Genomic DNA, 26,564 nt, shown 5'->3' with positions numbered 1-26,564 from the left:
TTGTTAACTTGAGTTTCTGCAATGGGCCTATACAGGGACAGATGTCGCCCACACGTATGACGCAGTCTTCTGCAGACGTGCATGGCTACAGAAGACTTTGCCCTTAGAGGCACTGGTTCTGGGCCATAGCTTCCAAATGCTGGGCAGTAACTTCCACCCCCTCCCCGAAACGCCGACCCCCCCCCCCCTCCCCCCCCTTCCACTAGATGATGACAACGGCTAATGGAACCTAGCCAGATTCAGATTCAGAATGAAATATGTATGTTCCTTACTGAAATTAGCAAAACATGTCACTTTGGTGGATGACACCTTGACATCTGTTCACGCCCTTACCCTCGCCATTATTTGGGAAACGAAAAATATCATTATTTCCTCATGTCCACACCATCTCACACTCTCCCTTCAGGAGGGCAGCCGGGTCAATGATCAGACTGACCTTTGTCCGTCCTACCCAAATCTACTTATTAGACTATATGGCTATTCTGATGAACACGTGGGGGAATTCGGGGGCTGTGATTGGATGCCGGTCTCTTCCGATCATCAAAGCATAATGCTACGGAAGTCGGCCATTTTTCTCAATATCCAAAAGCATATTGTCAATAACAAAGACGCATGGTTCCGGTTTACCCATCTGTACCACACGATGTTTCACTGATCGACAACAGCATACACTGTCACTGACAACTTGAAATTCTTCTCGGGAATGTTTTTCAGCTTTACAAATGTCGATAGCATACCCTTTTCTGCTAACTTCCCGATGAAACAGGACTAAACCTATTATTTTCTGTCCCTAAACACCACACAATGCCCAAAGTCGAAAGATGTAGTACAAACAGGGGAGTAAAACGGAACAGCCGTTTTTGTGTGCCTGTGAGCTTAGTTCACAGTTGCCGACTGACACAAATTTTCGCATTCGGCTTTTCTTATCTCGTAACTCCACACTAAATACCCCACTTCCCCTCTGAAGTATTGATGTACAACCCATGGCACTAACATTCATGTAGTCGTTTATAACTGAGGTTGAACAATTCGCTTCATGACGAGACAAGTATAAATGCCATTCACCCAAACTGAAAACGTCGCTGCCGTCTGCTCGCTTTGTACGGATTAGCTGTTCTCTTTTCCTCCCCTTGTTGCATCCTAGTTCTTCAGTTGTTTCTAGTTTTCCGTTGATGTTGTGTTTTGGTCTTCTTCATAAGTAGTCTTGTTCAAAATTTAAAAAACTCAAACTTCTTTTTGTTGTATTCGAATGAACTTTCTTTCTTTATTTATTTGGTGTTTAACGTCGTTTTCAACCATTCAAGGTTATATCGCGACGGTTCGAATAAACTAATAAAAAGTTGTTTAACAGCTGTGCTGTCAAATCGAGTTTTTTTCCAAAGTCAGTGTGGGGCCTGCGCAAAACTAATGCGCATAAGAAACGGCGTTTGCTATCAAAACCTGAGATCAACGCATCGACGCAAAAACTGTCATTTTGTAAGTTTGGAACAACAAATAAAGGTCAGAACAGCTATATAATCGCTATTGTATTTTCAGCGTAGCAATAGGGTCCGATATTTAGACTCGAACAAGTATAATGCGACTCGTCTTCGACGACTCGTCGGCATTATACTTGTCTCGTCTAAATATCGGACCCTATTGCTACGCTGAAAACACAATAGCTGTTAATATGTACTGTGGTCCCTCTACCGCGAGGCCTCCTTGGTGAGAGTATACACACCTTCTCTTGTTCCTTAACCTTGGTCGATGACCTTCACCAAAAAATACCTGTCAAGAACGTTCACCTAGGTATAGGGATATTTCTGACAAGTCCAAATGTTGTCTTCTCATCACTCTCTCTCCTTCTTTGGTCGATGAGCTTCAGCCAAAAAAATCCTGTCAAGAACGGACACCTCAGTATAGGGATATTTCTGACAAGTCCAAATGTTGTCTTCTCATCACAAGCACCATCACTGTCATCCGCAAGGAAACACAACTTATTGAAATTTGTCAACAGCTTGGCTTCTCTCCTGCAGTGACACGCAGAACAGTGCGTGCTGACACGCCCAGAAGGCGTGCAGACACGCCCACACAAGTACAATAGGTGTTAATGAGGTGTCTGCCAAAAAAGGCATGCCATAAAATGTTCCTGATATAAATACATCATTCATGTTACATTCATAACGAAAGAAATGCAAACATGTCGACAAAATAAAATGCATGCTAATGTACTTCCGCATGAAAAATGCTATGCCCAGAAATGTTCAACAGACAACAAAAACCACAAAAACACAAACAAACAAAAAACATTTATGTACATTTAAAACGACAGATCGTCATAACAAAGTATTTACCTCAATCGCTCCTTCAATCGCATAAAAAGTTGTTAATTCCCATTCAAAACCACAACTGCTTCCTTAAAGAGTTGCAAATTCTGCTGAGTTTAGCTTTCGGATTGTTGCAAGAACCTGCAGCAGTATGCAGTCCACTCCGACTGAAGCCTTATAAAATAGGCTCGCTGCTCGGGTGTCCATTCACACACACTCCGACTGAAGTCTTATAAAATAGGCTCGCTACTCGAGTATCCATACACACACACACCGACTGAAGCCTTATAAAATAGGCTCGCTGCTCGAGTATCTATACACACAGACTCCGACTGAAGCCTTATAAAATAGGCTCGCTGCTCGAGTATCCATACACACACACTCCGACTGAAGCCTTATAAAATAGGCTCGCTGCTCGAGTATCCATACACACACACTCCGACTGAAGCCTTATAAAATAGGCTCCCTGCTCGAGTATCCATACACACACACACTCCGACTGAAGCCTTATAAAATAGGCTCGCTGCTCGGGTGTCCATACTTTTTAGCGTATCACCAACTCTTGTCCCAAATAGAAATAGTTTCTGTGAGGACGTTAACTCCCCCCTTTAGTTTTCCTGGTGTCCATACACACCACCACCCTACCCACCTCGCCACACTACAATGACATGACCCTGCCAAAACCCTGTCGCATTGACTGATTTGAATTCCTGGCTAAGGTCAGCTGTTATGTTTACTAGAGCGTGGAAGACGGCATGCCGGTCAAATTTTGCAGTCACATTAAAGGTGTTTTGCCCGCGCAGTGTTTAACGATCAGCAGGCGGAAACGATGTTGTCGTAGACGATAAGACCCGAGATTAATGGAATCACGGTAACAAAGTCATCGCACCTCCCCTGCAAACGATACTTATAACGATACTCCAGTCAAAAGACATGTTCCCCAGTGAAGCAACTCAATCGTCGGTCCCTTTTCTGGTGTTCTCAAAACAGATCCCACCCACTCGTTCCTCGGACCAAAAGACAATTTTTGGTTCACCTAACACTAGGGTCTATCCCCTCTAAACAAGTTCAGCCAGGACCTCTTCTTCAGACCAAACCATCTGAGGTCAGGTCACACTGTAGGCTTCTACTAAGATGACACTGTAGCTAAACAAACCAATCCCAAAGACATCAATCTCTATGGAATACCTACACCAAGAAATCTGATACTGAGCCAATTTCCAAAATGCAAATATTGTTTAAAGGTCTACCGTCCTTCACGCGTTAACGGTCGAGTACATCACGACAGATCTGTCAAGGCTTTTTCTGCCATATGAGCATCCTTCCAGTTGATCACATTCCACAATCTACAGCCTGCTTCCTGTGCCGGGAACATTAATTCAGCTGATAAACATGCCAATCTGCAAAATTATTTCATCCAAAAATTCCGAATCTATACAGAATACAGCCACTCCATTGATTTTTGATATGTGTCCAAATGAAAGAATGCTCTTCATCACCGCGACAGCTTTGAGCGGATCTGTGGCGGTGAGCATAATCGCTTGCACGGAAAGGATGGCACCTTTAAAGACAATCATAGTCGACTCGGTTCACCGTCTCAAATCTGACCAGACTCTTACACGGGATAAGACCGTCCCTCCATGTGGATACATACCAACAATCGACAGACTGGCTGTTTCCTGTGCATAGCAGGATTTTGTTTTTATCAATTAAATTATTTAACTGACACTAGTGTCGATCTTTTAAATTAATTCATAAAAAATATTCCCACTCTACACAGAAACCGACCCGGGTGTATACTTTTAGCCTGCAGTAAAATGAAGAATAGTTCTTATCACACGTGGCAGCCTCGGCAGACTGTGGTGGTGCAAATGATCGCTCACACGAAAAGGATGACCAGTAACTTTAAGTCAAACCGGGAAGAATAAAGAATGTTCACGGGGTTGGGGGGGGGGGGGGGAAGAACTGCTACCCCCCCCCCCCCCAACCAGGAGCAAACAAGAGAAGCATTCAATATTTCCTACACTACCACCGTTAATGTGACCCCCCCATCCTGCCTCACATGGGACACGTGTATCCACGCGTGAACGCAAGCTTTGATGTTTATTTGTGTCAACCCGAGACCTTGATTCCTAATCCAGACCGTTTCAGTCGTTTAAAGGTACACTCCTCGTTGAAGCGGTCATGTGTATCAACACTGATCTGTCTAAACTTTCACACAAGAAAATAGGGTCATTTATATGGGTTTACTTCCACTTGCAGACATCCACAAATTAAACAGCCTGGCTACTCTCTGTGAGAAGTGGGCTTTTTATTTTATTTTATTTTAATCATTACCCCTATTACCGCCGCTTTTCGTCTGAAAGTTGAGGCAAAACCTCCCGTTTTTGACCGCTCATACGATCGACACCTGCATCAGTCAGAATAGCATAGCACACGAACTACGCAAGCTAGCTAAACCAAACGACAGGTTCAAGGTAGATCATTGATTCGACTTTTTCCTTGTATATAAAGTTGCCAAGTTTTGCCAATCATGATTTTCCTCGATTTTTAATTGGTCACGTCAATTTTGGTGGTACCCTTACTTGGGCTGCGGTCACGTGATCCATGAAACAGAACTCTTTAATCCGAAAGGTGTGCCAGATAGTCAAGCGGACGGCCTTCAATGGCATAGAACGTTTGAATTTAATGACACTGGAATTAATGCTTTTTGGGGGATCCAAATTTATCGCCATAATGTTTTTGCTAAGTTTATAACACAGTTGTTCTTTCCAGTAGGGGAAGGGCTCCTAATATGGACAGGCTCCTAATATGGACCACCTCCAGTTCTGACAAACTAACGGCGCTAGAGCGCTCAAAACAATTTCATTCGCTGTATTTATCCTCTCTGAATAACTTGCACATGTCAAAACAGTTGCAGAAACACAAACCTCAAAACCGTTAGGCTTTTTCTCTTTTTTTCACTTTTGGCAGCGTTCACTCTATTAGACTATTTGCCGCCTAAAACGGACTCGTTTCTGTCCACAGCCAAAGCTTTTGTCACACAAAACTGGCTATACATGTATATGACAGCTAAGACCGTATTTGTTACATTTGAGCAGTGTTGACCCTGAGTTTCTACTGCAAACCAAAAATAATAGCAAAATATCAAAGTATGTGTGAGTCCCCTTATTTGGACCACCTTCAACAAATCGAAGAAAATAAAAGCTAAAGGCTATTTTCATTAATTCATTAAGAAGCTTGCTGAAAATAACCTATAACTAGCCCTCGAGATTTCAAAAAAATATAACAAATAGTCTTCTTTTCGTGGAAGTTGATAATTTCACTTATTTTCACTATGTTTTTGATAAGCTTTTTTAGTTTCCTTGTGTGCTTCAAATAATGCTCTCATCAACCCGAAACAGATAAATCTAAAGCATATTTTAATTTTTCTGACCTGCACACTAAGTTGTATCATGTTATTTTGAAGATATTGCTGCTATTTTTTTAGTGCACAAGTGGATGAAATACTACAAGTTCCCATCCCTGTTCATTGGCTCTATAGACGCCCGTTTTTAACTGCTTGCTTCCCTTTATATAAGGCACACACAAAAAATAGGTGTGGTAAAGGTAACATAGCCAAAACAAATAGGGTAGGAAGGTAGGCAATCACTTTTTTTGTTTTTTACTTTTTTTTTCTGATGTGTACAAATGAAACCTACTTGACAGGGAAATAAGTGTGCGACTCGAGCGCTTTCGTTTTCATTGCGTTTTCTGCACTAGGGTTTTTTTGTTTTTGTTTTTTTTGACAAATGTAATAAAAAGTTATAGGGTCGGCCCCTAAAAATAGGGTAGGTCGGGTTACCGTAACCACACCAATTTTTGTTTAGGCCTAATCAACCGTCAATAGATCGTCGTTCTATGTCATCGAGAATAGAGGATTTTGGGTATTTTTCATGCAATAACGTCAGCGCTTTTCTGCGATTGGTCAATGCATTTCGTATCAATAATGTCGGTCACGCTTGAAATTATCGCTACTTGATATTGCTTTCCAAACTTGTACGAAGTGACCGGGAGCGTAGGGTCAGTTATGAACTGAATTGGTGAAGCCCCGAACAGTGAGATATAGAGAACAGTACACAAATACAAACGGAGAGACTCGGAAACTCGAGTCAGTCGTCGCCACGCTCGAGAACTCAAGTGTAATATTTGAAGTTAAAATCTCCCTCTCCTCCAGTGCGACAGAATAGCTCAGTTGGTAACGCGCTCGATCATGCGCTAGTCCTTACTTTGGTGGTCCCGGGCTCGATTCGCTTCGACGGCATTTTTTTTTCTGAACTCGTAATTCTTGTATTTTATTCATTTGCTTCATTCCAAACGTTTTGGATTATGAAATGAATCGAAATAATAATTTAAAAAAAGTTGCATTTGTATTGAGTACTTCCAGCAGGACAATATCCCCAGCCGCGGAATTACCCATTATTTTTTTATTTTTTAGTAACATCGGCTTTGGTAAAAATTGATTGATAGGCAACATCGCGACCACATGTAATGATGATATCAAGAAAACGTACAAAACACAAATACGAACGGGGAAAACTACGATTCAACAAATGCTCGATTCGAAAAGTGACCCGGGCACGTGGTAGTGATGTTGGCAGTTCAAGTCTTAGTTTTCAAGCCTGTAGGGTAAGCGGCGTTGTGGCGGGGTGATCTCGGGTTCGAGTCCCCATAGACTTTTGTAAAACATGATTTTTTTTCTTCTTCTTTTCTGAAATGTATATTCTTGTATTTTATTCTTTTTGATTTATCCCAAAGGTTTTGAGTCGTGTATTGAAAATCGTATATAGTGCGCGAGTTCCCTTGAACAGCTTTCCCATAATCCCGTATTCTATTTTTAGTACGGGATATCCCCAAGGAAAAGTCAAAGGGCATATGTATCACCGCGTGTCGACTGCTGGTAATAGTAGATAAATACTTCTTGATAATAGACTTCTGAGTAGTGTTACACAAGGCCAATGAAGGCCGTGTTCCCGTTTGTAACGACACCTGTAGTACTGAAAGGCACAGTTGTTAACCCATGATTTGTAAAAAACATTTTACAAATTACGTCGAACCTAAAACCGCGATTTGTAAAAATGTAAAAATATCGCATTCCACAAAGTAATACATGCCTTTTATTATTATTAATATGTGTTGTTTAGAGCCTCTATGCTGGGTGGTGGGGGGTGGTTTGGGCCCGATAGATAAAATATTACGATTTTTAGCATAACAAAGAAAACAAACCCGAATTTCCCAGCGATGGAACAATAAAGTAATGGGGGAAAAATGAAAAAAATCTAATATATCCCTTGACTTTGGGGTAGCGCGACTCTGTTGATGCTAGCTTTCCACTGGGAGGAAGGGACCCGAATTTTCCAGCGATAACACAATAAAGTAATGGGTTTTTTATTTTTGTTTTAATCTAATAGATCCCTTGACTTAGGAGTAGCGCGACACTGTTGCTGCTAACTTTCCACTGGGAGGAAGCAACCCGATTTTCCCAGCGATGGAACAATAAAGTAATGACCACAAAAAAATCTAATAGATTATTTGACTTTGGAGATGACAAGAAAATATCGGGCGCATTACAAATCGCGTGACTTGTAAAATGTTTGACATTTTTTCAAATCACGGGTTAACAACAGTCCTTCCCATGAAAACAGTTCTGCTCAGTATCTCAGAAATTACGTGGAATAGTACCATCCTTCCATTTAAACGTATAACAAAAATAAAAATCATGTCTTAGAATTTTTTAAATCAATTTTCTAGCTAGTGTCAGAGTATCTATATACGACTAGTGTCTGTGTGTCTGTGTGTCTGTCTGTCTGTGTGTCTGTGCGCGATGCACGGCCAAAGTTCTCGATGGATCTGCTTCAAATTTGGTGGGCTTATTCAGAGAGACCCCGGACATAACCTCATCGATGAAATATTTCAACACGTGCTCTCAGCGCGCAGCGCTGAACCGATTTTGGTTTTTCCCAGTAACTCTTCCTTATCTTCTCCAGTGTTTTCAGCGTTTATCTCCCTTCCTTTAAGTTCATTCAAAGGGGGTTGAGTGTGACAGGGAGACTACTGTCGCCCTTCACAGCAGACTCTGCAGAGTTGTTCGCCTTAGAAGTTGTGGGCTTTCCTTGCATGTACCCGTAAGTTGTCCTTACTGTTAAAGTGAAAAGGTCGAATCAATTTATAGCCACTCGAAAAATACACTGTCATCTATCTCTATATATTTATAGATATACATATACATATATATATATACGGCTTCTCTGAGTGTGTGTTTGTGTGTGTGTGTGTGTGTGTTTGTGTGTGTGTGTGGGCAACACCTGTGGATTGTAGAGTTCTGTTTGTGATGTGGTCTAGCGGCATTGGTGTGTCAGTATGTTCAGGCCTTCCTTCGAGAAGCCATAACAGTTATTCTCAATCCCGTTTGAGTGGACTTCGCCTTCAAAGGTGATTGTGGTGTTTTGGTCACTGAATCATTTTCGTGCTGTTCCCATTCCACCTGGGAGGGATTTAAGTTCATTCAAAGGGGGTCGAGTGTGACAGGGAGACTACCGTCGCCCTTCACAGCAGACTCTGCAGAGTTGTTCGCCTTAGAAGTTGTGGGCTTTCCTTGCATGTACCCGTAAGTTGTCCTTACTGTAAAAGTGAAAAGGTCGAATCAATTTATAGCCACGCGAAACATACACTGTCATCTATCTCTATATATTTATAGATATAGATATACATATATATATACTGCTTCTCTGTGTGTGTGTGTGTGTGTGTGTGTGTGTTTGTGTGTGTGTGTGGGCACACCTGTGGATTGTAGAGTTCTGTTTGTGATGGGGTCTAGCGGCTTTTGTCTGTCTGTATGTTCTGGCATTTGAGAAGCCATAACAGATAATATAGGGCTAAGAAATAAGCTCTAAAATTCTCAATCCCGTTTGACAGGACTTCGCCTTCAAAGGTGATTGTGGTGAACCGCCACGCTGTCTGTCTCTGTCTCGCGATTCACCCCGGCGAAGCCGGGTATTCCTCTAGTCTATATATATATACGACTTGTGTCTGTGTGTCTGTTCGCGATGCACGGCCAAAGTTCTCGGTCGATCTTTTTCAAATTTGGAGACCGTATTCAGCTACACCCCGGACACAACCTCATCGATGAGATATTTCAACACGTGCTCTCAGCGCGCAGCGCTGAACCGATTTTGGTTTTTCTCTGGATCCATTCCCAGTAACTCTTCCTTATCTTCTCCAGTGTTTTCAGCCGCGGTTATCTCCCTTCCTCCGTGCGGCTCCCTTCCTCCGTGGGTGCGCCGGCAAAGCCGGCGTACACCCGGCATAGCCGGGTCCCCGGCACAGCCGGGTATTCAGCTTGACTTCTTCCCGGCGCAGCCGTACCCGGCGAAGCGGGTATTCATCTAGTTTGAAAATACGTAGGCATAAAAACATGCAAAGAAGAGTGATAAGTCCCTGTTGTGAATATAGTCAAGTGGATAAATTGATTACTTATGTATCACACTAGTTTTACTGCTACAGCAGTCCCTCTCATGAACGGACAGTGCAAACCTGTCCATACATTGCAGGTGGCCGGTCACGGGAGAGGCCCTCCCCCATCACACACACTCAGACACACTGACGGACTGAGTGAGTCTTTGCTACTGGTGAACGAGCTCTTCTTGTACTAAAACAATAAGGTCAAACTACTACAACGTATAACTGAAAGGAAAAAAAACTGTCCTGTAAAAATGACGTTAAATGAACGGTGTCAGAAAAAGAGAGATAAAAGAAATCCTGAAATTCCTGAGGATACAGGCACCCCACGAAAACAGCCACGAACACACACTTTGCAAAAATATAAATTGAAAACCTACATGTCGTACTTTCTTTTTTTCTGGCTTTATTCGGAATGCTTCAGGCAGTGACTTTTCCCTGTCCAGTTTCCTCTTTCGTCTCTCTTACCCCTCTCTTACCCAATCCCACCACCACCACCTTCCCGGCCACTCCCTTTACCCAGCCCGGACAGCACAAACTTCTAATCTGCAAGGCAGAGTACACATTTTCTAAAAGGAAGACTACTCCTCTTCAATTATACTCAGAGATCTTCCAGCTGTCTCCACCATAAGCCAAGTGGTCGAGTTACCCCACTTCTGACCCGAATCACCCCCCCCCCCCCCCAGTCCTGCTGGCCGGTACACGTGCACTCAAGTTAACACAAGACTGACAGAGAGAGAGAGAGAGAGAGAGAGAGAGAGACACACACACACACACACACACACACACATGACAGAGACATACATGGAAAGACAGAGGCGGAGAGACTCAGAGCAAAGAATGTATCCATACGGTCCGTAGGGATACACTCTTTGCTCAGAGGGAGACACAGACAAAGACATACATACAGAGAGAGAGAGAGACAGAGAAAGAGAGAGACAGAGACAGACAGAGAGACAGACAGAAAGATAGACAGAGAGTGACTGAGACGGAAAACAGATAAATGAACACCGGGTGAGAGAAAATGACTCGACTCGGAGAGAGAGAGAGAGAGAGAGAGAGAGAGAGAGAGCGCATGAGATCTCGAGAGAGAGAAAAAGATTGAGAGAGACAGATACACACACAGACACGAAGGCAGAGCGAGGGAGAGACGGACGGAGAGTTGCATGGAGTGCACGTGACAGACAGAATCAGAATCAGAATCAGAATCAGAATTTCTTGTCATTAAAGCACAGAGCCTATTGACACATACAAGATACATAAGTACAGGAAAAACAGCAATATAACATAACATACATGAAATACAAAACCAAGTGGAACAGGGTGAACAAAGAGGACCTGAAGATGAGCATAAGTTATTGAGGACAGTTGGAAGACGCATTGCATCTGCGTAGATGAAAACAATCGTACACATATTTTGCCAATTGCCTTTGGATGTCACTGTCAGTAAACAAAGAACTGACTCTTATTTCATCACTGCCGGTGGAAGTATTCGGTAGTAACTGTTGCCTGAGATGAGCATACATTGTACACGAATCAAGGAAGTGAAGTTCATCCTCCACCACTCCACAGTTTCTGCATAGTCTTTCCTCCCTTGGTGTTCCCGTGTACCTGCCTTTTTCGATTTCTAAGTCATGGGCACTTATACGTAGTTTGCTCATAGCCTGTCTGTGTTCTTGTGTTAGCAAAAGATAGGGTTGTAGAGAGTAGTCGTGTGACACTCCCTTGTAAAACTGTAGTTTGGATGAGTTTCCTTCTTTTTTTGTCCTCCAGAGCCTGACAAATTGAGTTTCTACATGTTTTGTTAGCGCGTGTTTCAATCTTGCCGGGTGTATTGTGCTTTGGTTTTGCCACACGTGTTTGAAGCCTGAGGAAGTCAGGAACTCGCGTACAAATAAGAGCCATTTATTTTCCTCTTTATGTTCTTGTGAGAGAGTTTGCCTAAGAAGCCCATGTTGGTCAGATTCCATGATGTGTAACCAAAATGATATGATCTGTCCCAATATTTTTGTGTTGCTATAAACAGACAGTGTGTGTTGCTATAAACAGACACGGACGAGGTGCAGCTCATTTCCGAAACAGCGCAATTGGGACAACAGTGACATGATACTGTTTGAATTCCAAAAAAGCGCAGTTCATTTCCGGAACAGCACAGATAACAAAGTTGGTTTCAACAACTGATCACGTGAGAACGGTAACAAACGACTCATGTCACCTCTCCGAACGCATTGCAATAGATGTCCGCTCCTGCGGCCATCAAAAACTCTCTCCTTATGTTACAGTATTCCTTGTCCAAGCCCCCACGACTGAAGACCCCTTATGTAAACAAGATAACAGTGGGTGGCAAACATCTGCATTTAATATCCACTGGCACAGTTATCAGAATGTTACACGTCACCTACTTGAAGTCAAATTATAGCAAAGTGTTCGGTGATCTGAACGAGCATTACGCGTTTTGCCGTCAATACCACACCAATAATATCCCTGCGAACTGCATACGTACACTTAACCACAAACAGACTCGGACTCAGTGTGACACAATCAATTAATTTGCACCGTATGCAAGTGATGCGGCCTGTAAAAACTCCTGTTACCACATATGTTTATAAATCAATTATGTCCATACGACCACCGCAGGCAACGCTTTATTGACATACCTCCCCCATCCCCCCACCCGTGTTATAAAAAGGAAGAAGAATGTAAAAACTAAAAAAAAACCAAGATTGTTTCGAAAAGGGTCAAGAACGAAAATAGTGACGTTTTACAGGAAACTTTACAGGAAAGTTTACAGGAAAGTTCCTGAGAAAGATATCCCCAGACATATGTTTTATATAAATGTCTTTGATGACGTTATATCCGTTTTTTGTGACAGTTGAGGCGACACTGTCACACCCTCATTATTCGATCAAATTGATTCATGATTGACAATTTCAGTGGTTAAGCAATCTTCGACGAAGCCCAGACTATGGGATTGCATTTCAGCGTGGTAGTTTAAAAATCAATTAATGAGTTTGGTCATGTAAAATCTGAACATTCTAATACAAATAAAATGTTTACTTTACTTTCTTTACTTTATTTGGTGTTTAACGTCGTTTTCAACCATTCAAGGTTATATCGCGACGGAGGGAAGGGGGGAAATGGGATAGAGCCACTTGTCAATTGTTTCTTGTTCACAAAAGCACTAATCAAAAATTTGCTCCAGGGGCTTGCAACGTAGTACAATTATATTACCTTACTGGGAGAATGCAAGTTTCCAGTACAAAGGACTTAACATTTCTTACATACTGCTTGACTAAAATCTTTACAAACATTGACTATATTCTATACAAGAAACACTTAACAAGGGTAAAAGGAGAAACAGAATCCGTTAGTCGCCTCTTACGACATGCTGGGGAGCATCGGGTAAATTCTTTCTCGTCCCAACCAATATGGGACTCCCCCTAACCCGCGGGGGGTAAATAAAATGTTCAGTAATCGATTCAAAAATGATTTTATCTTCTTCTTTGTCATTTTCTGATTCCAAAAACATATAGATATGTTATGTTTCTATTTAAAACAAGCTCAGAAAGTTAAAAAGAATAAAGAAAAGACGCGCTTTCCTGTTAAGCGCAAGCGCTACGCCGGCTTGTCAATTTCAGTACGTTTTTCTCGTAAAAGTGTGAGCGATTTCCTTGCCCCGGGATATTGACTAAGCTGTATTGTTTCAGTGAAAAATGCAGTGCGTCCAATTTCATTCTGTAAGTTGACTAAATGTAGTCATTTCGCTTTACGTGACTTGTTTATTTTTTTTGGCTTCCTTTTACTTCTCAAGGGCGAGTCTAACAAATTGAAAGCCAAGCGAAGGCCATGCTATTGAAATGCCCCAGGCAGCCATTCATACGGAACACTGACAAGCAAAACCACCTGATGCGTGTCTCACGGACAGAACACGTCCAAACCAGGCATCCTATTCAAAATGCCAAAACTACAACGAACTATTTCCCGAAGTACATAAACACTATGATTGTTGGGTTGTATACACCATCGAGATCCGCACGAGATGAAAAGCAATTAATTCTCGGCGGTCAACCGCTTACACCTTCTCTCTAAATAGGAAAGAAAACACGATTCAGGTTACACGATCCTCCAGCGGAAGTGTTTCTTTTTACATTCAGTCACTACTTGACTGAATGTTTTAACGAGGGCGGAGGGCGAGGTTTGTCTCCCGATGTGTGTGTGTGTGTGTGTTAGCGTGTGTGTATGTGTGTGTGTGTTAGTGTGTGTGTGTTAATGTGTGTGTCAGTGTATGTGTGTGTGTGTGTGTGTGTGTCTGTGTATGTGTCTGTCTGAAAAGCATTTATCAAAAACTACCGAACGGATTGTTATGAAAATTGGTACAGACGTTTATGAGAGCACTTGCTTAAGAGAAAAAAAAATCGCCGATTTTTGATAGGGCTATTTGATGACGTCATATTTCCCGATTGCAAAACTTGAAGCGGCACTGCACTATCAGTGCCACAGGTGGGTTTTTTTTTATCAATTTTATGTCACATGATCTTTGACATGGTCCGGACTATGGGAATGCATTTCAGCTTGGTAGGATTAAAAAACAAGTCGCGTAAGGCGAAATTACTACATTTAGTCAAGCTGTGGAACTCACAGAATGAAACTGAATGCACTGCATTTTTTCACAATGAACCTAGTCCGCCGCTTGTGCAAAACGGAGTGAAACTGACGAGCCTGTTCAGCGCGGTAGTGGTTTCGCTGTGCTGCATAGCACGCTTTTCTGTACCTCTCTTCGTTTTAACTTTCTGAGCGTGTTTTTAATCCAAATATATCATATCTATAGGTTTTTGGAATCAGGAACCGACAAGAAATAAGATGTAATTGTTTTTAAATCGATTTCGGAAATTTAATTTTGATCATAATTTTTATATTTTTAATTTTCAGAACTTGTTTTTAATCCAAATGTAACATATTTATATGTTTTTGGAATCAGGAAATGATGTAAAATAAGATGAACATAAATTTAGATCGTTTTATATTTAAAAAAAATTTATTACAATTTTCAGATTTTTAATGACCAAAGTCATTAATTAATTTTTAAGCCACCAAGCTGAAATGCAATACTGAAGTCCGGCCTTTGTCGAAGATTGCTTTACAAAAATGTCAATTAATTTGATTGAAAAATGAGGGTGTGACAGTGCCGCCTCAACTTTTACAAAAAGCCGGATATGACGTCATCAAAGGTATTTATCGAAAAAAAGAAAAAAAAAACCGTCCGGGGATATCATTCCCATGAACTCTCATGTCAAATTTCATAAAGATCGGTCCAGTAGTTTGGTCTGAATCGCTCTACACACACACACACGCACAGACAGACAGACAACACACACACACACACACACACACATACACCACGACCCTCGTCTCGATTCCCCCCTCTACGTTAAAACATTTAGTCAAAACTTGACTAAATGTAAAAAAAGGGGCTTAAAACGAAGAAAACCGGTAAATAGCGACTTTCTTTATTGTTGAAAGAAGGCAAACATGCAAGACAAGAAATATTTTCACACACGCACAAAAAAACACATAATAAAAAATAAGTACGGAAACAGACAGGACGACAATGTAAAAGATCGACTGAAAATGTTTACAAAAACACTGACAGAAAATACAAAGAATGCGAAAAGAGAATGAAACATGCAGTGTACAGGTATCATCCTTGTCGTGTCAGTGATCATTCAGTCACACCACAATAGATTTGCCTGGGCTTTTAATTAAGCGTGATAAGACGGAACATCCTTCCACTTGGACACATACCAACAATCTCTTTTTGTGCAGCCTGGTGAAAATGTTTTGATGAATTAATTACGTAAACGACACCTGTGTGAACCTGTAAAATTAGTTCATAAAAAGATTCTCTCTCAGTACACAAAGCAGCCGCGTTGCTGATTTTAACTGTCCAAATTGAAGAATGGTTTTATCCAATGTGCGTTCGTGCGTGTGCGCTCCGACCGCGGCACGCATAAATATATGCATGTCTTTTTTTTTTGGTCTTTTTTTTTTTTTTTTTTCCCCCAGAAAGCGTATTTATATGGTCCAATCACACATGACGTAAACACAAAGATATCAAAAATCCCCAAACAAAAAACACCTAAACTATTCCGTCGTACAGTTATAAGGACTACCACTGTACAACAAGAGAACACGCTGTGACTACATACCTTTCCACCCGGATAACTTTTAATGATTTATTGACGAGCAAGGCTTCAATAACGAATGCTGTTGAAATTTGTCCTGTCGAAGCGCCGCTCAAATTCTCTTCAGTCAAGCAAACTGTAGTAAAGACGGAAACTTTCTTCCACTGAAGTATGTAGTGGGAACGGACAATCAGAAACCCGTTTCGTTCCCAACTCTTCCTTTTATAGCTTTCCCTGGAACTCGGTGACCTTTAGTCATGTTTTTTTTCAGTTAGCCCTATATATCCAAGATGGTCTGTTGTTTTCCCACACGATTTTAGAATGTTTTTCAGTTTGGTCGCTTTTCTTTCTTGAAACTGCGAGTGCGATTTCAGTGTGTTTGGTGATAAGAAATACTGCTGTTACGCAAAACTGTGATAAAAACATTTCCACAAAGGCTTGCCCCAAAATCTTATCAGTTTCAACGACGATGTTAATGTTGTGTTACCGAAATCTGCACAAGTTGTCTTCGCTCGTTCGCTCATTCTTCCATTCCTGAATAAGTACACACTGATTGCATCATCGACACGTGCCAAGCTGCAGCTCCATTAATGCACGTATTCACAATCGTCCAAACCCAGTTAAAGCGAGGACGTGTGCTTGGGGCAGCAGATAATCTAACAGTACCATGTACACGCCCAAGACAAATAACAGGATATCCACATCACGTTTTCCAGATGCACTTCTCACCTAAAAGTGGAGAACAATGCCACAAACCTCAGAAGGAAACAGTGCACTAACTCAAGGCAGGTCATCAAGTTCTGGGTCTTGTGTGTGTGTGTGTGTTTTAAGTCTTTCAAGCGACCTGCTACATGTACTAAGTCCCCTTCTCCCTATCCTTGTACGTTCGTGTGTGTGTGTGTGTGTGTTTGTGTGTGTGTTTGTGTGCATGTGCGTTTGTGTATGTGTGTGCGCACGTTTGTGTATATGTGTGGTTGTGCGTGCGTGCGTGCGTGCGTGCGCGCGTCTCTCTGTTTGAGACACAGCTTGGTCGAAAAGAGAAGACTTTTATCTTTTTGGGCAAGAAATGAAAATTCCTTTGAAGCGATCAGATGCAAAGATAGAAGAAAAACAACGAGAAACTAGGTTAAAACGGTGTGATGGTTGTGATTACATCTTTAAAACAGCACGTTGAGCCAACACAAAATAATATGTTGTTACAAAAATAAAAACAAAAACACACACAAACAAAATCATCCGACCGTGCGTATCCTAAGTAAAATCCTAGATGGATCTGTGGCGATTTACAAAACGGTCTACGCGAGAAGGCAGGTACCCCTTTAAAAACCGGTGAGCTCCATTATTAATTCTCCGCAAAAAAACCAGAATGACCCTGTAGTGTGCCTATGATTCCAGTGTAGCACACACAGGCACACACACTTCAGCCATAGTCTTTCACAGCCTTGAATCTTCTATCACTTTTATTTCTTTTCATAGATCCATATTTGTGACATTGTAAAAGAAAGAACGTGGTGGCTTGTCACTCACACAGCAGTTTGTATCAAAGTGTCGGACTGGGACTGGTCGATCGAAGCGGTGTATCTTGCACTAAAAACAGCTCCTGTTCTAGTAAGAGAGCTTTACCATTTCTACTACAGTATGTGCATGGTTATAGGGTAAGATAGGTCATGTCAATACCTCACTTCCAGGGATAATACCTAATGCTACTCTTACACTGTGCCGAATTACCCTTGCGAATAGAATTTTCCAATAATTCGCAATGATCGGGACATGGTCGCAAGACATTCGTAAATGTTCTTAACCATTCGTCTCTTGTTTCGAACATAGCAACATGTTCCTAATATTCACAAGCAAGTAACTTTTTCCCAACGTACTCGTAAGTATTCGCAAGACATTTGTAATCATCGCAATGTATTCGTAACGCTCGCAAGGCATTCGCAACCATTCGTTATGCCTATATTATTGCGAACATTCGTAAACATCGCAATGTATTCGTAACGCTCGCAAGGCATTCACAAACATTCGTTATGCCTGTCTTACACTGTCTGTGCCGAATATCCTTGCGAATATGGATTCGTATGCATTCGCAATGATCGCTAGACATTCGCAAGCACTCGCAACCATTCGTAAGACATTCGCAAGGATTCGTAAGGCTTCGAATGGCCAATATTGTTCCTGTCCATTCGTCTCTTTTTTGGGCCTAATATAACCTTTTCATCTACACATTTCTTACGAATGTCTTACGAATGGTTGCGAGTGCTTGCGAATGTCTTACGAATGGTTGCGAGTGCTTGTGAATGTGTGCCGATCATTGCGATTGCCTTGCGAGCGCAATGCATACCTTTACGATGATTACGAATATGCCTTCCTTGCAAATATTAGAAGCATGTTGCTAATATTCGCAACAAGAGACGAATGGGGGAGAATGGTTAGGAACACTTACGAATGTCTTGCGACCATGTCCCGATCATTACGAATTATTGGCGAATTCTATTCGCAAAGGAAATTCGGCACAGTGTAAGAGCAGTATTACAAACAATGCGAATTGCACAATCGCTTTATTCCTAAAATGTTTGCAAGCACTCGCAACGTTCGTAATACGTCCGCACGGCATTCGTATATGGATTTGTATGCATTCGCAATGATCGGTAAGGCTTCGAATTTTCAATGTTTTTTCCTGTCCATTCATCTTTTTTTGGCCGCCTACAACATGTTCATATTCGCAAGGATATTCGGCACAGTGTAAGACAAGCTTAAGAGAAAAGGCTATTAGATCGCTTCCAAAGTCTCCTTGCCCCCCTGCGCGACCAGACCTGACTACAGAGCACATCATCATCGGATGACATCTCTAGATGCTAAAATGAGGGGAACTGTGGAAGACCTGCGCCGAACTTGCCAGTTCATAAGATCACTAAGACTATGAGTGACACAACCGTCGAACGCTGAAGAAGATGTAGAAGCTTCCAAAGTGATATCATAAGACCCTGCGTTACAAATAACCAATACCGCGCAGGATGGCTGCCTTCGCTTTTGAAAAAGAAGTGTTTTTAAAACTCGTCGTAGTATAGCAAAAGAAAGAGCACTCTTCACGATGGTTTGGTTTGGTTACTTCCACCGAGTTATTTCCCATGTTTGTGATTGTCAGGCTTCTTACTAGGCGGCAGGTGTCACAGAGGGCGCTAGTCGTCTTGCCTCAAAGCGGGGCTTCTAGACTACTTTCTGTTTCCAACACCGGAGAAAAGCAGCGGCCTGAAACGCATTCATTCACTTTGATTTAATTGATCAGTTACCATACTTGTGATGCTTTTTCGAGCAAATCGGGCCATGTGCATCAAGACTAAGGTACAGTGGATTCTTCAAATTTTTCACATTCGCCAGAAATGTCCCCAAATGGTCAGATCAATAGTATCCCTTTACTAATAGCGGCTACGGCTACATCCCCGTTCTCCTGATCAGATACAAATACCAACAATCAGGTTAATTGGCTTACAACTCTGTATCCCTCTGCACAGTGTCTGTAAATTCAGTACTTTCTGGTGCATTCAGAAGATTGATATTTCCAAACTGAGTAATATAAACTTGACCAAACAAATTATTGCAACAGATTTCAAATCCAAATTAAAGCATTAATCCCCGTGTCATTTCAGTAAAACTTGATATGCCAGTGACGGGCGCAGTGGCGTGGTGGTAAGACGTTGGCCTCCTAATCAGTAGGTCGTGAGTTCGAATCCCGGTCGCTGCCACCTGGTGGGTTAAGAGTGGAGATTTTTCCTATCTCCCAGGTCAACTTATGTGCAGACCTGCTGGTGACTTAACCCCCTTCGTGTGTACACGCAAGCACAAGACCAAGTGCGCACGGAAAAGATCCTGTAATCCATGTCAGAGTTCGGTGGGTTCTAGAAACACGAAAATACCCAGCATGCCTCCCCCGAAATCGGCGTATGCTGCCCGAATGGCAGGGTAAAAACGGTCATACACGTAAAAATCCACTCGTGCAAAAAACATGAGTGAACGTGGGAGTCTCAGCCCATGAACGACGAAGAAGAAGAAGATATGCCAGTTAAGATCGTTCACTTAACCTTCGCATACCTGTCAAGTCCTACGCATTCTGCGTAATTCTTACGGTTTTTCGGTGTTTTTTGGGTCCTACGTCGTATACCTCAAACCATACGCATTTTCAGCATTTTTTTTTATTTTTATTTTTATTTTTTTTGCTGGCATGGACTGCCGTTCATTCATTTCTGAGGAGGAGCTTGCACCAGCCACACAACAGAAGTTCTGGCATGATGTGCGCCAGTTCTACGTGGCCTGTGTGAGGAAAATGTTGAATAAATTTCCATTTGGCAGTGAAACCCTGCAACACCTTCAAGTGCTGGATCACAGTCTGGGAGCTGACACACTGACTGCCTTCTTGCAGGTCAAAATTAACTCTGATGCATGCTGCCATGATTTTAAAGGTGACTAGCAGCATGATTGACAAAGCAAAGATTTGCACAGATGAATACAACAAAGAACACAAGTGACAAGTGACAAGTGAGAAAAAAAATGAACGAACAAGAGTGCAGTGTAAATGTATTACATGTAGTGGTAAATAAAGAGCAGTTTGTGTAGAAAGGAATTTATGTGTTTTACTTTTAGTTTGCGAAAAACAATCTGATTGGTTTAGTGTGTATGCGTGAGAAGTTGAATTTGTGCGTTTAACCACATCCTGATCCACGCATTAACTATGGTTTTTGATCCCCAACTATGGTTTCTTATGCCATTTACTATGGTCAGAGGCCAAAAGTACTTGACAGGTATGCCTTCGGGATCACCTTTTGGATTAAATATTTCTTTCACAGGGATCACGTGACTGCCGCTCAAGTAAGGGCACCATCAAAATCGACCAGACAAAAACAGAAGGGACGAATGAAAAATCGACAAAAAATCACAATAGGCAAAACTTTGCAACTTTGACATTCGAGAAGAAAGTCAAACCAATTATCTACCCGGAACAGATTGTTTTGTTTTGCTACTTTGCGTATTTCGTGTGCTATGCTATTCCTACTGATGCAGTCGATCGCAAGAGCGGTCAAAAACGGGACTTTTTGTGTCATTTTTTTCGGGGTATCATGACAAAAGGCGCTGCACTTTAGCAAAGACTTTTTGGATTGCTTTGAAACTTTCAGAATATTTTACCAACATTTTACCAAGGTTAAGTGAAAAGCCTTAACTGGCATATAAAGTTGTAATGAAATGATAAGAAAATTAATGCTTTAATTTGAGTTTGAAATTTGTTGCAATACTTTTTTGGCCAAGTTTAGAATGAATCTGTGTGTGTGTGTGCATGTGTGCGTGCGTGCGTGCGTGTATGTGTGTGTGCGTGCGTGTGTGTGTGTGTGCGTGCGTGCATGCGTGCATGCGTGCATGCGTGCCTGTAAGCATATGCTCTAGTTTATGACTTTAAACAGCTTCTGACAACATTGTCCGATCAGTCTTTTTTTCACGTGCACATACATGTATCACATGTGTCACATACATGTATCAGAGAATCGCGGATGCAAAGCTGACAAGGACCGAAGCTAACGCCATATAACCTAACTCAGCTTCCACGTACAATTCTTTAGTCAAAGGTCGCGTTTGCTAGACAAAGCTCACACCATATAACCTAACTCAGCTTCCACGTACAATTCTTTAGTCAAAGGTCGCGTTTGCTAGACAAAGCTCACGCCATATAACCTAACTCAGCTTCCACGTACAACTCTTTATCACGTTTGCCAGACATACAGACAGAATGGTAACCACTCCGCATTGAATGCAAGTTAATTGACTCGCCGACTCAGTGACCGCTTTTGTTTAATAGGAACTCACAGAGGCTACAAACTTGCTACCTTAACTCCTCATGACCGAGCCATTCATGAGAAAAGCCTATAAATTGATGAATAAGGTATCAAGTGGCTGTGCTATTGGGGTCCGAGGCCTTGGGAGGTATGCAAAGCGAGCGGAGAGAGAGAGAGTCCTGAAGATTTGCAAGGGAGCTGTGTAAACATTACCGACCTTTGATAATTACATGAGTATTATGACCACAGTACTGCCATAAACGAAAATTGCTTTCAGGGCTGGACCTAGTGTATGAGATGCAAGGGTAGAGAGGCTGGACACAAATTGAAAATGGTAGTTTGGGTCTCTTTTTGAGAAAAAAGGTACATTTGCAGGTTAAGGGGGGAGGGGGCTTCCCGAACCCAGGGTCCCCCACCCCCATAGATCCAGCACTGGTTATTACAAAACTCCGACTGTCGCTAAATTCACCTGTCCTTGATCCACCCCCCCCCCACTCCCCCTCTCTCTCTCTCCATCAGAAGTTTTAAGAAGCGCTTTTGGTTCTTTGTCATCATCATTGACCCATTTCGGTACCAAAATTACTTTGACCTGTCTACATTTTTCTTTGATTGTATAATTTGTTTTTTTGTTGGTTTGTTAGACATTTATTTTCTATTTGGTTGCATATGACCTGTTTGTTTAATTGTTTGTTTGTTTGTTAGTTAGTTAGTTTGTTTGCTCAACGTTTGTTTCGCCCATACACATTTCTTCTTGAAGAACTTGCTTTTTCAGATTTTTTGTTCATAACCTTTGTAAATTTACCCCCAATTTAAGACTCCCTCCTTTTGAAGACCTGGTGTTATCAGAATTTTGGAGGTCTTAAAAGGGGGGTTTCACTGTACCAGTCCACAATATTCTATGGTGTGTGTACTTACGCACGAGCTCCAGCTCGATGAGACACTTGAGCAGCCTGATGGGCCCGCAGGTGATGGACAGCTTGCACAGGTCCAGCACCGCCAGGTCCTTCAGCACCGTGCGCTGGATGCCGCAGTTCTGGAAGTGTTCCCGCAGCTCCACTATGCTAGGCCACAGGTCAGAAAACTCCACCTGCATAACAAACACAGGACAAAGGAAACATCAGAACACTGCCCTGGATGCCACAGTTCTGGAAGTGTTCCGACAATTCTACTATGCTGGGCCACAGGTCAGAAAACTCCACCTGTAAAACAAACACAGGACAAAGGAAACATCAGGACACTGCGCTGGATGCCACAGTTCTGGAAGTGTTCCCGCAGAAAACTCCACCTGTAAAACAAATACAGAACAAACGATACATCAGGACACTAGCTGTGCTGGATTTCGCTGTTATGCAAGTTTTCCCGCAGCTCTAATATACTTGGCCACAGGTCAGAAAACTCCACCTGAAAAAAAAATACAGAAAGAACCCGAAACATCAAGACACTAGCTGCTCTGGATTCTGCAGTTCTGGAAGTGTTCCCAAAGTTCTACTACCCTCAGCCTCAGATTAGGCAACTGTTCCTGTTCAATGAATGCAACCCAATGATGCCCTTTAAATCTCGATCCACACCCGCTGCAACAATTTTTGAAAGAGCTCTTGATCAACTTAGCTGCTCTGCTACATAAGTCCAAACAGAAAAGATTACAGAATCCTAGCATGCAGCTAATACTGAGAGAGAGAGAGAGAGAGAGAGAGAGAGAGAGAGAGAGAGAGAGAGAGAGAGAGAGAGAGAGAGAGAGAGAGAGAGAGAGAGAGAGAACGACTGAACGAACGAACTTTATTACTCAAGGATGGAGATTTTAGGCTGGCGCCTAGTCTTACAATCTGTCCCTGCTAAAACTAAACATGTATTAAGATGTGAGAGAGAGAGAGAGAGAGAGAGAGAGAGAGAGAGAGAGAGAGAGAGAGAGAGAGAGAGACGCAGATAATTTATTCAATAGGCCATAGCCCCTTATGAATGGGTGTGAACAAACGGTTCACGTTGCAAATAATATAACTCATCAGGTGCAGAAAAGGTACAACATAATAACATAATAATCGCACAACACTACAGAATAAAACATATATTACACGGTCTTTAACTACGAGGTTACAACATCTCTTAATTTCAAGGCTTTATACAAATACAGGGATACATTTCTGATAACAGTTTCTTGAGTTGAGGCCAGGAGCAGGCTAAGTCTAAAAGTGCTTGGGGTTTTATAATATTTAAATGGGATACATTTTTCTCTTAATCTGTTTAAGTATGGACAACAAAAAACAAAATGGACTTCATCTTCTTGTTCAATGAATGCAACCCAATGATGCCCTTTAAATCTCGATCCACACCTGCTGCAACAATTATTAGGATTAGGTATTTCAGAAATTGCTGTGCATTCTAACCGATATAAAAAACATAATGCCGATCAGTTGATGTGTCCTCTTTGTAAAGAAAAGCAAGGAGAGAGAGAGAGAGAGAGAGAGAGAGAGAGAGAGAGAGAGAGAGAGAGAGAGAGAGGGGGGGGGGAGAGTGAGAGAGGGAGGGAGACAGCAAGAGACAGATGGGGTTGGGGAGTTACAAGTGAAAGAGATAGAATGTGGCACTTCTCTCCTGGTCATTTGTGCAACTGTGCATGGGACATAACCATTACTTTACCAGCTCTGTTGAAAAAGTTGTGTTCTGTGCTGCTTGTCTCCCTTTTCATCCTAAACTTGAACTATATACAATCCTCCTCATGGCAGACTTTTAATCTAACACAATGCACCATCATTTGGTCATATCTGTTAATCAGCTTTCAATGCAGCCTAAAAATGGGGCAGGCATTACAGCACTTTACTATTTTATGCAGGATCAACAATAAACGGCAGTGAAGACGATAAACGGAAACTAGCCCAGAACTCGAAACAACAATTGTAAGTTATACTCAGACTCAGTTATACTTATAAAGGCAGTAATTGAGTAATTAAGCACTTGGGCTTTGTTTGATTGGCATTTGTCAGTGAATTCTGGTCAAGGTTATTGTTTGTAATTTACTTGCTAATGACCTGATAGTTAAGTCTCCAATGTAAGTAAAATACACACACATGCTGAGTACTGAAATCACTTCCTCATATTTCAGTGAAAGCTGATATGTAGATCTGCAAAACATTTACCTTTAAGTGACAGACACCTGCTCAATTACAATCATTTAAAGTACATCAGCAACCAGCACAATTAACAATTATATATATTCATGAGCAAAAAGCAAAAACAAGAAGACCAATGGAGAAAAAATCTTCTAAACACACCTGGATAATAATTCAAACAAATACTCACAGTTTTGTTGCCATGCTGATAGGGATGAAAAGACAACGAAGGCGTCCAAAAAATGTTCCTCAGGTCATCACAGTTATCTTCCCTGGATTCCTCCAGCTTGGATGCTGACGTCAAAGTATCAATGAACATGTGGGTCTCTTGCACTATGTCTCTGTTGACCGGCCTCCCCTTGAATGTGTGAGAATGATACAGCTCGCAGCTGCATTGCAGTTCTTCTTCTCTAATAGCCTGGACTACAGAAGCGGCCAGGGATTCGTGAAACGTGTTTTGCCCTTCTCGTCCACTGGGCAGACTGAGCGTGCTGCCTCTCACGGTGGAAACACTGCTTCTCGAAAACGAATAACTCTTGTGAAAGTTTTGAGGCTGTGAAGAACTCTGGCTGAAGTTTCCAGAAGGTGAGAGACTCTGTGTGAAATTTGTTGAGGCCTCAGGAGAGTGCTTGCCACTCCCCACACTTTGTGCCCTTTGGAGTCTTTCCTGCATGCGTTGACGCATGTCTGTACTGCCGATGTTGCGACTCGAGCGGCGGTTGGAGTCCAAACTCACTGGAACCGTTGGTGGTCGTTGCAGGCTGGAGATGGAGCTGCTCGGCCGGAGAACTCTGTAGCCTCCGGACGACTCCGGCACCACGTGAACGGTCTCCATGAAGGCAGGTCTGTCCATGTCGTTCTCCCAAACTGCTGTACTTCCTTCAGGCACGGGGTGTACACACACAGACTGAGTCAGGCCCCGACCTCCTAGCAGCCTGGGTCGAAAATTGGAACGATAAAGGTACTCATAGTTTGGGGAGCGTTGACGAGGCACACGGGTAGGTGTGACAGGTAGGGGTTCAGTTTTTGGCAAAGGTTGGAATGAGTTAGGTGTGTACGTAAACATTGTGTACCACTCGCTGAAGTTTTCAGTAAATTGAAACTTATTAAGTTCTAAGTAACATCAGTGTGTGTAAGTATTATTAGTGTTTAGTAAGCTAAAACTTATTACATTCTAAGTAACATCAGTGCACCCTAAGTAGCACCAGTGTTCAGTACATTGAAACTCATGAAATTCTAAGTAACATCAGTGCACATAAGTAGCATATAATAAGTCTTCAGGAAGTTAAAACTCATAACATTCGGAATAACATCAGAGCAACTCTGTCTCTATAACAGATTCTATTGGTTCAATCCATGGGCATGAAAATCAGTCGAAAAAACTGCACTTTAGCAATGTTGATAAGGAGTAAAGCTCAGAAAAAAATATTGTGGCAAAATTAAAACTTGGCTTTTTTTTTTTTAGCAACTGTCACTTTGACTTAATCAACACATTCATTTAATATTTACAAATATGTTTAAAATGTCCACAGTTCACATTCATGCAGTATATATACAATGGAGACATTTAGTATATACACTAAAAGTCTAGCATTACGAATGAAGACTTTTAAAACTATGTTTTTGTTTTGTTAAAATGTCTTACACATCCTACCA

The 26,564-nt window shown here is 41.9% G+C and overlaps 1 protein-coding gene across 1 annotated transcript in view; it reads right to left on the bottom strand.

The window, feature by feature from the left end:
* The window catches only part of LOC138959354 (ankyrin-1-like), a 90,895-nt gene extending 64,548 nt beyond the window's left edge, over window positions 1-26,347 (bottom strand). Inside the window, exons 1-2 of the mRNA XM_070330782.1 lie at window positions 25,099-26,347; window positions 22,720-22,891 (exon numbers count right to left, since the gene is read on the bottom strand). Coding sequence (XP_070186883.1) covers window positions 22,720-22,891; window positions 25,099-25,974 — 1,048 coding nt within the window. The 5' untranslated portion in view covers window positions 25,975-26,347. The remainder of the gene's footprint in view (window positions 1-22,719; window positions 22,892-25,098) is intronic.
* Between the last annotated feature and the right edge of the window lie 217 nt (window positions 26,348-26,564).

The sequence above is a fragment of the Littorina saxatilis genome, linkage group LG2 (assembly GCF_037325665.1).
Source record: "Littorina saxatilis isolate snail1 linkage group LG2, US_GU_Lsax_2.0, whole genome shotgun sequence".
Classification (NCBI taxonomy): Eukaryota; Metazoa; Mollusca; class Gastropoda; order Littorinimorpha; family Littorinidae; genus Littorina; species Littorina saxatilis.
The sequence above is the reverse complement of the archived record's forward strand: the minus strand, read 5'-3'. Positions and strand labels throughout refer to the sequence as shown.